Raw genomic sequence first — 12,487 nt, 5'->3', positions numbered from 1 at the left:
GGCAGGCGGGAATCGAACTCATGCGGAAGTGGCTTCAGATTCTCAGTGCTGTGCTTTAACCCGCTGCGCCACCAGGGAGGGCCCTGGGCGCCACCTTTTGAAGGCTGAGGAACCGTCACGTGTGGGGTTTTCCTCTTGCTTTTGTCTGCTCAGTAATTATGTTTTGAATGGCTAGGCCGAGATCAAACCAACACATGAGGCCGGCCCCGGCCAGCGAGGCTCCGGGTCAGGAGGAGCAGCTCTCTCCGGCTGCGTCACGCAAACCTCACCACACTCCGTCCGCCCTGTGCTGGCGGCACCTGTCACACCCGCCCGGCCTCCCTGTGGCGCCCTGACAGGGGTGTCCTTGGCTTGTAGAACTTGCCTTTGAGTCACTCAGCTACAGGTCTCTGGCTGCGGAGTCATTCCCAGGCCTCTCGTGGGGCTGCAGTTGCTTTACTCCCTGCTCTCTTGGCCATGCTGCTGTCGTCGGGGCGGGCCACCCCCATGCTCCGCTGACAGCGCTGTCTGTCCCCTCGCAGAAAGCCCTGGGCGTGCGGCAGTACCATGCAGCCTCAGTCCTGTGCCAGCGGGCCAAGGTGGCCATGAGCCACTTCGAGCCCAATGAGTTCATCCGCTACGACCTTCTGGAGAAGAACATTAACATCGTCCGCAAACGGTAAGGGGGGCTTCCTGGGGAAGCAGCGGTAACCGCTGAGGGCACCGTAGACGGTGCTTGGGCAGGGATGGTTGGTGGTGGCTGACCAAGGTGTTGGGGTGCAAAGGTCCCAGTGGCGGAGAAGCGTTCCATGTGGGTGGTGGCCAGACATGCTGCTGTTGGCCTGAGCCTCCCAGGCACCCTCCACGATAGACGACTGACCCTGGGCACCCGCCAGGCCGAGTGGCTGAAGAAGTAGCTGTGCTTCCTCTCACTGCACAGGTGCGGAGGGAGCTCTGGTTTGAGACCCAGAGGAGGGTCACAGGGATCTTAAAGTCTTTCTCTGAGCCTCTCTTTCCTCATTTGGTGAGACAGTGGCCATCTTTGCACTGCGGTCCTGTGTCAGGTCCTGGCTAGGTCCTGGCACCAGAAGGGTGACTGGGATACCGTGAGAGATGAGAGCAGCGCTGGCGGTACATGCCAGCCCGTGGCCTGGCCCACTGGAGACAGAGACCTGGGAGGAATAGACGTGCCCACTTATAGCCAGGAACAAGCGGCGGGGCTGTCTCTGCCAGGCCCAGTGCTCTGGCCGCTGTCCCACTCTCCCTCTGTTGCCACCCCGCTGCTGCTTTACGCAACGGCTTGTCAGCTCCCAGGGAGGGGCTGTCTCTGTCTTCACCTCCAGCAGCCCCAGCCAGACATCACCTGGGCTGCAGTCAGCCGCCATTAGCCACGTGTCAAGGAGGGCCTAACAGTGGGCGCTCCCCCAGTGGCCGGTTAGTGGACCACTTCTGTTCCCAGCCCACTCTAGGTCGCTGTCCCACCACTCCTCTCCCCCCACTTTCCAAATAAGGAAACTGGGGGAAATTCTCTGAGCCCACAGCTCGGTTAGGTAATCGGACCCAAATTCAAGTCCAGGTCTGTTTCCCCGAGCTCCGGGTGAGTGTTCGGCTGCTGGGCTCTTCAGGGCTGCGTGGCAGAGTCACGTGCGCTTAAAGCCAGCAGCAGCACGTTGGCTCCGCTCCCAGCAACCCAGATTCCGACCCTTGGAGGCCAGCGGGCCCGTGGAGCAGCCTTAGCCTAGCAGGGAATTGTTGGGAGCCTGGCCCTCACGCACCAGCACCCTGAGCTGGAGTGTGCACCGCAGCGCTCCCGGGTGGCATCTGCCTGCCCGTGGTGGGGTGCCCGGCTGCTTCCCACTCTGAGGCGCCACCCGCCAGGTGGGGCTGCTGCCAGGAGCTCTGCCCAGGAAGCACTTTTGTTCCAGGCACCCTCAGGCCACTGTGCGGTGGGAAAGTGGCAGCTTTTCCTTTAGTTTGCAGAGAACTTCCACCTTGATCTTCTCCGCACGGGGGGAGCGTCAGCGTGGAAGTTCGCGTTGAGATGACTTTCCTGAGAGTAGTGTTGGCTCTCTAGTCTTCAAGAGCATGAACCAGAAAACTGCCCTTCAGATCCTGGGAGGTTGTTTTTATTTTTTAATACTAATTTTGTCAGTAAAATTAGCCGAAACAAACCAGAAAAACGTCCTTTGCCTGTTTATCGCAACCTGCATTCACCAGAAAAATCTAGTAGTGTTCAGCATTTTGAACCACGTCAGTCCAGGTCAGGCCAGGGTTTCCCCGGCTTTCATGTTGCCAGAGTAGAGGCCAGGGGTGCGACTCCCCCACTCTGGGGTATGACAGATGGCCGGGTTCTCTTCTGGGTCCCAGACTCATCTCTCATCCTCGAGGGGACGTGATGACCTTGTTCTTGGACTTTGGCCACTCTCAGGCACCTTCGGTTTCCAAGCGCACGTGCTATTTCTCACCTCCCGGAACCCGGCAAGAAGGCTGTGCTCCCCGAGTGGCCGCTGCCTCATAGCCACCCGCCACGGGCCAGGCTGTCCCCTCACCAGGACTTTCTTTGTTCAGGTCCTCACAACAGCAGAGCTGTTTGATTTCCAGATAGCTCGCGGTCCGCTGTTGCTCATGGAGCCGGCATCTTAGGGTGCTCTTGCTCTCAAGGGCTGAGTGAACCTGCCAATGAGGGCCTGGGAGGCAGACCCAGGCAGGGAGGGCGTGGTGGGCCCCGGCCTGCAGAAGACCCAAGACCCACAGCGACCTGCACCTGGACCTGCGTGGGGCACTTCCCTCAGCACGCCTGTCTGAAGGGTGGGGCTCGTGACCTGGCTGTTCACTGAGGGCGAGGCCTGTCAGTGTGGGGGAGGGGCGGGGTGACAGACAGCAGTCGGGGCTGCTGGGGACCTTTGGGAGTGGGGGATGAGCCTTTTGTTGTCCTGACGATTTCATCAGTGCGTACATGTCAAGCCTTATCAACTTGTGTGAATACATAGTCCACTACATGCCAGCTGTGCCCAGTGAGGCTATTAAAAAGTGGGGGAGTGCTAGGTAAGTGCTGGCTCTTCTCGTTCCTGCCCAGCCCTGGCTTTAGAGAGCCTGGCTCTGAGAGGGCAGCCGTTTCCTGCCCACCGCGGGCTCAGCAGCAAGGCCAGCCCTGTGCCTCTGGCCCTAGCCTGGTGCTTCTTAGCTTGTTGGTGTGAGTGGAACTCTGCTCCTTCCCCCAAAGCTGCAGCTGCTGGTTTGCGGGAGATTTATTTTTATTTATTCCTGCACACAAGAACTGGGTGCAGGCCAGAGGTGTGGGGGTGAGAGGGTGGGGAGCAGAACAGGCAGATGGACTGAGAGGCCCTGCTGAGGGGAGCGGCCAGGAGAGGGCTGCTGCGCCCTGGGGGTGACTCCCTGGCCGGGGAGCGGATGGCTTGGACCTCCGTTTGGGCCCTCCTGGTGGGTCTGCTCAGAGATGGCGAGGTGTGCTGCTCGTCACGTGACAGCTGTTAACTTGCGGGACGCAGGTGTCTCCTCTAGGGTGTTGCCATGGTTGCTGGGCGCTGGGCGGGGGTCGGGAGGCACCCATCCCTGGGGAGCGCAGGGCCCCCTCCCCAGCCTGGGCCCCGACACGGTCTGCCGTGGCGCGGCCAGTACCCTCGTCTCCTCTCGCCCAGGTTGAACCGGCCGCTGACCCTGTCGGAGAAGATTGTGTACGGACACCTGGATGACCCGGCCAGCCAGGAGATCGAGCGGGGCAAGACGTACCTGCGCTTGCGGCCCGACCGAGTGGCCATGCAGGACGCCACGGCCCAGATGGCCATGCTGCAGTTCATCAGCAGCGGGCTGCCCAAGGTGGCCGTGCCGTCCACCATCCACTGTGACCACCTGATCGAGGCCCAGGTTGGGGGTGAGAAAGACCTGCGCCGGGCCAAGGTGAGCCGGGCGGGGCTGAGGCGGAGGCCGCCGGGCCTGTGCCAGCGGGGAGAGCCTAGGCTGCAAGGAGCCAAGTCCTCAGCAGGGGCCTCCCTCCAGGGCCTCACGGGCTCTTCGCTCAGTCTCTGTTTGAAATTGTCTCTGCCCTTTCCGAATTCTGAAATGCCACTGCTCTGACGATGTTAGGAAGCGCAGGAAAAGCCTAAAGAAAGTGAAAACCCTCCCGGCCTCACCGCACCAGAGGATTTGTGCCTTTACTTTTCTGTCGTAAAGTGATGCAGGCCCCAGGCTCTGCGTGTTGCCTGCAGGAGAGGGTTGTGTAAATTCCCTCCCTGCCGGCGCTGTGCGTTGTTTCTGCTCATGTCTGCACACACCGCACCCCACCCGCTAGCGAGGTCGCAGACTGTGCCTCTCTGTGCATTTGAGGTTGCTCAGGCACTAGTCTTGTCCCAGGCCTGCAGGGGCCTGGTGAAGGCCTGCCCCGCTGGGGCTGCTCTCCCCCGTCAGCCTCCCTGGGGGAGGGGCTCTTCTGGTGGGAGGTGCGCTGAGCGGTGGGGGGCGGGGGGCGGCCCCACACCCAGCAGCTTCTTAAATCCCCACCATTCCTGAGAAGCCGCGTCCCTGCTCGCTCCCCGCGTCCCTGCTCGCTCCCCAGAGCCTGCCTCTGATGCCTTTGTGTGTGCCTCCTTTGGCACAGCGGTCCACCCACCCGGCCGCCCCCTCCCCACCCTCTGCCGTGGAAACAGGCACCCTCCTTGGGGTCGGTTGGCAGGAGCTGAATGCTGGCGGTTGAAAGCGCTCGGCTCAGGGTCACCACAGCCTTAGCTCAGGCCCCTGGGAACCGCCCAGGGCCACTTTCCCATCCGCCCGCCCCTGCAGCGCATGTCCGGCTGCTCAGGGCTCTTTCCACCCAGCGCCTGCCACTGGCAGTGTGCGTGTCAGCGGCCGCAGGATGGCCACGCTGTGGGGCACCTGCCGCGCCCAGGACTGGGCCTGGCCAGGCACTGGGCCTCTCAGCGTTAGGGATGATGGCCACAGCGGGGCCACCGCTCGGGCTGACCCTCCCTCCTGGAGACGAGATTCAGAGACTCGGGGCTTCCGAGCTCGAGCCCTCGTTTATTGAACTTTGGGTCCGTTCCGGGCACTGTGCAAGGGACTCAGTGTGAGCAGACAAACAGGCCCCCTCCTTACCTGCTTCACGGATCTTAGAGTCTGGTCTGGAGACTGCTGAGGTTGATGTCAGCTGGAGGAGGAACAGTCTAGATGGGCAGTGTGTTGATAACGTCTCAAGGCAGGAAGAAGCTTGCTGTGGTTGTGGCTGAAAGGGGCGCTGGGGCTGGGGCTGTGTGGGGAAGACGGCGCGCAGGCGGGAGACGCTCAGACCAGAACCCTCAGTCCCTCGGGTTGGCGCAGGAGGCGGAGTGCTTTGTCCAGCTCGCGGCATCAGCGGGCATCGGGCTGAGACAGGCCGAGAAGGCCTGGCACCCCCGGCTGTGTGCGCCTCGCACCCCTCCTGCAGCCCCGCGCCCAGCGCTGCTGCCGGCCTCCTGCCTTGGGGCCGGCGCCAGTGGCTGACTCGTAACGAGTTACGACGGGAAGAGACCACGCTGGGACCCAGGGCCCTGTCATTGTACTCTCACTGCAAGGCCCGCAGAAGGACGCATGTGGTCTGCGTTTAAATGCAGGGTGGCGCGGCTGGGGGGGCGCAGGGGGCCTGACGGCGGAGCTCCCCCTTGGAGCGCGGCTCTCCCAGTCCCAGCATCTGCGGTCTCTTCCTGCCTCCTGCTTTGGGGCTCTGTGCTGCCCACCGTGGTCTCTCGTGTGTCCAGGGCAGGCCTGTTTTTCAGGTAAACTGACCTCGCCCGCCGGCCTGGAGGCCCTCATCCCCACAGCTGCCTCTGCGCTGCAGGCACAACGAGCCGCCGCTGTGTCTGTTGGAACCAGGTTTCAGGACCTGGGCATTTGGCAGTCTCTCCCCCGGGCCCAGCAGGCACAGTGCCAAGTTCTGAGCAGCGAGGCGACACCGGCAGCCTCACGTCCCTCCCCCGCGGAGGGGGGTCTTGATTATACTCGCAGCTTGCTCGCTCTGCCTGGACCGGCCTGGCGGCAGCCCTGTCTCCCTTCTTTGACTGCTCTGTCCCTGTGCGTGGAAATGGGCTTGATGAGCACAGCTCCTCGTTGGGATGGTTGTGAGGGTTTGTTTGGCCTGGTACCGTTTCCATAGTGGGCATCCAGTAAATGCCAGCCAGGATTGTAGAGGAGGCTGAGGTGGAGAAGCAGCACCCCACCCGAGCCACTCTCCATTCCCCAGCATCCCACCCCCTCCACCCCTGTGGAGGGTCCTGTGTGCCCCTCATTGTGGCCTGGGTGCCAGAGGGACCCCTGGAGGAGAGGTAACCGGCTCCTTCTACAAATAAGGAAGTCGAGACCTGGGCAGGGAAGGGACCTGTCCTAGATGCTGGCCAGGTGCATGGAACCCAGGAGCAGTCTGCTCCCTGGGCTCGCCGGGGCCTGCCGGCTGAGCCGTGGCCCGCATCCAAGTGTGTAGCAGCTTCGGGAGAGGAGCTGTCCTCCCGTTCCAGGGTCAGGGCGGGGGGGCCGGGGCGTCCCAGGCACTGGCTGCGTTCTAAGGCTGTTACTGATTTACCTCACTAGGACATCAATCAGGAAGTGTATAATTTCCTGGCGACTGCTGGAGCCAAGTATGGCGTGGGCTTCTGGAGGCCCGGCTCTGGGATCATTCACCAGGTAAGCAGGCTCACCTGGCCTTGGGGTGGGGCGGGGGGAATCAGGCCACTGGCAACCAGTGGGAGAAGGGGTTCAAGGCTGGTGTGGGGGGAAATTGAGTGATGTCTCAGTCGGCCCGAAGGCTCCTTGTGTCAGCGCGTCCCGGCGCACCATCTCCGTGAAGCAACTAACGGAGTTCCCTCCGGCCGCCTCGGTCACTGGCATCTAAGCTCTGGCCAGCCTCGCGCTGCCCCATGCCCACCCCTCGCTCTTCCCGCAGCCCCGGACCCTGGCGAGCGAGCACGGAGCCCGCGGGCGCAAGTGAGCCGGCTCCCAGGAAACCCGGCTGCCGCTGCGTGAGCGCTGGCCCCGCGGTCTGGCCGGAGCCCGCGCTGCCAGCCGCCTGCTTTGGGCCCCGCACCAGCCGCTGCGCCTCAGGGCACAGAGCACTCGTGTGTTTCTGTAGGTGGGGGTGTCCTGGCAAGGCAGCCCCATCTGCCAGGAGTTCTGGGCTCCCCTTGGGTGGGTCTTGCTCTTGGGCAGTTCTGCCGTCTAAGTGCGTGTGTTTCTGGGGAGACCGGTGCAGGTTTTCTCCAGGGTGGCTGCCAGGCACGTCTCTGCCGTCCCTCCTGCATGTGTGAAACCTGCCTCTCCGCCGCTTTCCCACCGAGGTGGCTCCCCCGCAGCTTCATCGGGGCCTCACTTTCTGGCCTCCTTCAAGAGGAGCTGAGTCAAGCCGTAACTGGCCCACTCTGAAACCAGAGCCCACGGTCGCCGCCCTGCCCTTTCAAACCATTGGCCTTGCCGGGGTGGGCGCCTGGGAGTGGCGGTCACATGGCCCTGCAGCAGCCAGGGCACCTGTCTCGGCGGCCGCGCTGGGTGTCAGGTGGGGGCCAGCCTTGGCCTTTCGTGAAGGGCACCCCCATCCGAGTGTCCTGCTCCACCTCAGCACAGGTGCCCAGCCTTCGCTGCAGTACGGGCCGGGTGTGGGCTGTGACGCTGGCCGCTAACGCTGCTGCTGGTCACCAGCGAAGTGCAGCCGCCGTGCTTGTTCTTTTCCGAAGGAAATCCCCAGGGAGCGAGTGACCCTCTGCAGTTCTGCTTCCTCTCCCAGTCCCGCCAGGCCACCAGCAGCTTTGACCCACATGGCAGAAGCAGCGCCTGGCCCTCCCGCTGCCTCGCGTGCCCGGCCCCAGCGCCAGGCAGACCCTTCCTGCTCCACCTCTGTACTCTGCTCACCTCTGAGGCCCTGGGCCACCCTGGAGGCGCCTGTAAGACCCTCTGTGGCACCCTTCACGTGATGACCCACCCAGTCGGTGCCCAGCCCCGCCCACGACCATGGCTCTGTGGGGACAGGACTGCAGCTTATTTTTCCTGTCCGGCCGCGGGCCAGGTCGGCACCAAGGAGGCCCTCAGTGCACATGGGATCTGGGCGGGCTGACAGCTCGATGCGAGTCCAGCTCAGAGAGACTCTCCGCCCTGCCCCAATTCACCCGCCGTGCCTGTGACCACTGAGGTCCAGGCCGCAGGCAGCCTCGTTGTGCCGCTCCCTGCCGCCTTGCCGTGCCCGCCCTCCCCCCTGCCCACCCTCGGTCTCTGCCGGGTGTCACGCTGACTGCTGCAGGTCAGGGGGAGCCCGACTTGTGAAGGCTTCAGAGTTAACTAGAGCTAAATCTGGGTATCGATCCCCCCGTGTCCAGATAGGGGAGGCCTGGAGGGTGGAAGTCACACAGCGTCCTGCCGGCAGCTGGCTGGCATTTCCTCTCCATGGCTGCTCTTCCCAGCCAGGTGCCTGCTTCTAGGGAGGCAGCCAGGTCTTCTGACTTTCTGTGTTGCTGGCATCTTGACATTTCAGGGGTCTCCGTAAAATCGCACGACCCCGCCCGCCCAGCATGCTGGGCCCGACACGCCAAGCCTTCCCTGTCTTGTCCTTGTGCCTTTCCCCGATCTATGTGTGTGCTGGGCATGACCCCACCTGGCCTGGGCAAACAGCCTCAGACGACAGACCTTTCTGCAAAAAAGTGCAAGGGTCACCTCCCAGGCATGACAGCTAGCGCATCCGGCCGTTGAGTCGGCTAGTCTGTGAGGTGAGCGCGGTTGCCTGCTACTTGTGCGGCTGAAGAAAGTAAGGCATTTAGAGGTGAAGAGACTTGCCCTAAGTCTCCCCACTACAGAGACTTCCCCTAGGTCTCCCCACTACTTGGGGGTGTTGGGGCCAGAACCCACCCCTAGTCAGGCTTTCCCAGTGATGTCCACACCTCAGGCCTGCGTGTGGGCACTGGGCTGCGTGCCAGCAGCTGCCCTCGAGCATGTATTCTGGGAAGTGCTCGCTGCCCGCTGCCCGCGCCTCCCTGCTAAGAGGAGAGCCTAGATGAAGGGAACACAGAAACGGGGCAGGCGATGAGGCAAGCCGTCTTTTTCCTTCAGCCGGTCACTTTGGTTCTCAGAACTGGGCTGGGGCGGCCCTGTGCATCTTCTCGGGCCGTGTTCCCGCCCGGTCCCCAGTGCCCCCTTGGGGCTGGGCCAGGTCGTGAAAGACTCACCCGCCCTTGCCCGGCCCGTCACTGGTCACGTTCTTGCGCCGGCCGCCGGGGCCTCCACCCGCACGGGGCCGAGATGGAGTGGCTGTCGGGAGAGGCTGAGCTGCAGGAGGCACCTCAGTCCCTCAGCCCTAACCTGCCTCCGGCCGACTTTTCAGGGCCACACTGGGAGACCCCATCCTGGAGGGGGACCCCATCCTGGAGGGTGCCCTCCTGCAGGGGCGCCTGGGCTGGCCTGCCGCCCAGCATCCGCAGGGCAGCTTCGTAGACCCCTTTTGCACTGTCTCCGTTCTCTGCTTAGCGTGTGTAAACGGATTCTTTTTCAGATCATCCTGGAAAACTACGCCTACCCCGGCGTCCTTCTGATTGGCACCGACTCCCACACTCCCAATGGCGGTGGCCTGGGGGGCATCTGCATTGGCGTCGGGGGTGCCGACGCCGTGGACGTCATGGCAGGGATCCCCTGGGAGCTGAAGTGCCCCAAGGTACCTGCAGAGGGTAGTTGGTGGGATGGATGGAGACTGGGCCCCAGGAGGGGTGAGGGGATCAGTCAGAGGGAATTGGGGGAGGCGGTGGGATAACGAGTAAAATGGGAATTCCAGCCAGCGGGCAGGCTCCTGGGCGCCCCGCGTGGCCACGGCCATGCAGCCCCTAACTGCTGCCCTGCCCGCCTGTTCAGGTGATCGGTGTGAAGCTGACAGGCTCTCTCTCCGGCTGGACCTCCCCCAAAGACGTGATCCTGAAGGTGGCGGGCATCCTCACAGTGAAAGGTGGCACCGGCGCTATTGTGGAGTACCATGGGCCCGGCGTGGACTCCATCTCCTGCACTGGTAAGGAGGGGCCCGCTGCCGCAGCGGCTCGCCGTCAGCAGTGACTGCCTCCCCTCGAAGCTGTCCAGTGTGTGGGCGCTTGGGCCACTGAGGGGGTGAGGGTGAAGCATGTCGCGAGGGCCGGGATGGGCTGTCACTCCGGGGCCTGGCACTGCGCTGCCTGCGATGCGGAACCCCGGAGAGGCTAGACCTGGCAGGGGGAGTACACAGCAGCCCTGCTCCCCCGTTTTCCCCGGAGTTGGGTTACCGCCGAATCCCCTCTCTCCACGTCACTCCTGGCGACCTGGCCTTGCCCCAGAGAGAAAGGCAGGGAGACTTGGACCCTGCTGAGAGATTGTCTAGTCCAGACTTGGTGGGTGCCTGTCACAGCAAGGCTTTCCCAGAAACCCCAGGAGGCATGTGTCCTGATGGCAGTTGTGTGTGAAGCTTTGGTCTAGACAGTCGCCTCACCCGTCTTACCAAAACCCTAGGCCCAGAGACACTGCCTCCCCCAGAGGACGGCCTGAGTGCCAGCTCCTGCATGCCCTTTGTGGCGTGACTTTGAGAGCCAAGTCCGCACCTGCTACGTAGAGTCAGTAGCGACTGGCAGCCTGGCCAGGACAGCCGGGCCCAGTGCTGGTGCTCAGCTTGTGGAAGCCCCGTCCGCTTTCTTCGCTGGCCCCTGTTTCAGTCCTGGCCACAGGGCTCTGCCCACGGCCACTAGGTGGCCAGTTGTGTGGATGAGCAAAGAAATGACGCCAGCTCTCCGGAATGAGGTTGTACACGCAGAGCAGGGCTGAGGCACCCGCGTCCGGCTGCTCAGCTAGCCCCCCTTCTCTGCAGGCATGGCCACAATCTGCAACATGGGCGCGGAAATCGGGGCTACCACCTCAGTGTTCCCTTACAACCACAGGATGAAGAAGTACCTGAACAAGACAGGCCGGGCAGGTGAGCTGCGAGGGCCGCAGGGCGGGAGCAGCAGTGGCCAGCTACACCTTCCCGTTAGGAGCCCTTAACCTCACGCCTGTAGCTGGAGGTGGCTGCCTCTGAAGGGCCTGAGATTCCCCTGCCTCTGAGACTAGTTAGCTGCTTCGAAATGGTGGGGGAGCGAGTACCTGGCCCCTGGCGCCCCCTGCAGGAAGCTCTGGGAACGACATGGGCCGCTTCCCTTTGAAAATCCTGCCCCAAGGGGAGGCGGAAAAAATGCTTGGAACAAGAACCACTTTCCCAGCCTCCCCTGGCAACTGCCTTGAAGCTCTGTTGGCTTCTTCCTGACTCAGAGGAGGGTAGGGGGCTGCTGGAGGGATCGCCAGGGCCTCTGGAGGGAGGTAAGCGAGGGTGATTGGAGCTTTGAGGCACGCTCACCAGTTTGTTTCCCTACTCTGAGCACTTGGGCCCCCTGAAGGCCCTTCCTGCCCTCTCACTGTCAAGTAGCTTCCTCGAGACTCAGGCATGCCCAGGAGGCCTCCTGTGGCTGGATCTCGGCCACAGCTTCCGGGTCCACTCCCGGCCCCTTCTGGGCAGGGACTGCGGCCTGTGCCTTCTGCTCTGCCCCTGTGTTTGCCCCTTCAGTGCCCAGGGCCCGGAGTCTGGCAGGAGTCGGGTGGCTGTGGGTCAAGTAGGTGATGGTGAAGTCTCGTGACCACGCTCTTTCACATGAAGTCTTCCTCCTTGGCTGATTCCAGACATCGCCGCTCTAGCGGATGAGTTCAAGGACCACTTGGTGCCAGACCCTGGCTGCCAGTATGACCAAGTGATTGAAATTAACCTCAATGAGGTGAGGAAGGGAGCTGGGGGTGGGGCGCTCGGGTTCAACCTGGGGCTTGTGGTGGCACTGGGGCCGAGGGTCCCTGCCTGCCCGCAGCAGCTGTGGCGCTTTGTTCCCTGGTGCCCTGTGCGGTGCTCAGCAGCCTGCCTGCAGGGGTGAGGGAAGGGCAGTGAGGTGGCAGGGGTGAGGGGTGGCCGTGGCTGGTGATGCTAGAACTAGCATCAGTTAGGTCCACCTCAGCTTTAGCAGAAGCCATGTTTCACCTTGGAGTTCTCTTGTCAGAGTTGAGCAGCGAGGCCCAGGATTCCAGACCCAGGCCGGTTTGGCATCCGGGACCTACAGACAGGAAGGTGAGAGAAAAGGCAGCCTGGAGGAGCAGCGCAGGGCCGAGTGGTGAGGGCGTAGGCCCAGGAGCCAGCCAGACTCGGCCCTCGACTGCCACTTAGGCGCGTGGCCCCGGGCCGGTGACTCACGTCGGTGTAGACCCAAGGCCGTCGGGTGTGGTGTGGGCGTTTTCGTGTTGTCACTTTTTGTGACTTGTGCACTTAGCGCGCCAGGCCCCGTGCTCAGCGCCTACGTCTTGACAAGTATCATCACGTGTAAAGTGTCAGCTCGAGTCTGTCCTAAGGTTCCAGAAGTGCCACACTAGGAGGTAATAGGCTTAGCCAGCCAACAACCTTGACTCCTCCCGTGCCTGTGCCCTCTCCAAGCCGTGTGGCCTTCCGCAGCGCATGCAGCCCCTTAAC

At 62.9% G+C, this 12,487-nt stretch overlaps 1 protein-coding gene across 1 annotated transcript in view; it reads left to right on the top strand.

The window, feature by feature from the left end:
- ACO2 (aconitase 2, mitochondrial) overlaps positions 1-12,487 on the top strand; it is a 30,688-nt gene that overhangs the window by 12,772 nt on the left and 5,429 nt on the right. The window contains exons 2-8 of the mRNA XM_004675631.2: positions 522-658; positions 3,639-3,897; positions 6,553-6,645; positions 9,491-9,649; positions 9,844-9,994; positions 10,817-10,921; positions 11,659-11,750. Coding sequence (XP_004675688.1) covers positions 522-658; positions 3,639-3,897; positions 6,553-6,645; positions 9,491-9,649; positions 9,844-9,994; positions 10,817-10,921; positions 11,659-11,750 — 996 coding nt within the window. The remainder of the gene's footprint in view (positions 1-521; positions 659-3,638; positions 3,898-6,552; positions 6,646-9,490; positions 9,650-9,843; positions 9,995-10,816; positions 10,922-11,658; positions 11,751-12,487) is intronic.

This window comes from Condylura cristata, unplaced genomic scaffold (assembly GCF_000260355.1).
Source record: "Condylura cristata isolate star-nosed mole 26May11 unplaced genomic scaffold, ConCri1.0 scaffold00004, whole genome shotgun sequence".
NCBI classification, from domain to species: domain Eukaryota; kingdom Metazoa; phylum Chordata; class Mammalia; order Eulipotyphla; family Talpidae; genus Condylura; species Condylura cristata.
Note: the sequence above shows the minus strand (reverse complement) of the source record. Positions and strands in the feature narration are given on the sequence as shown.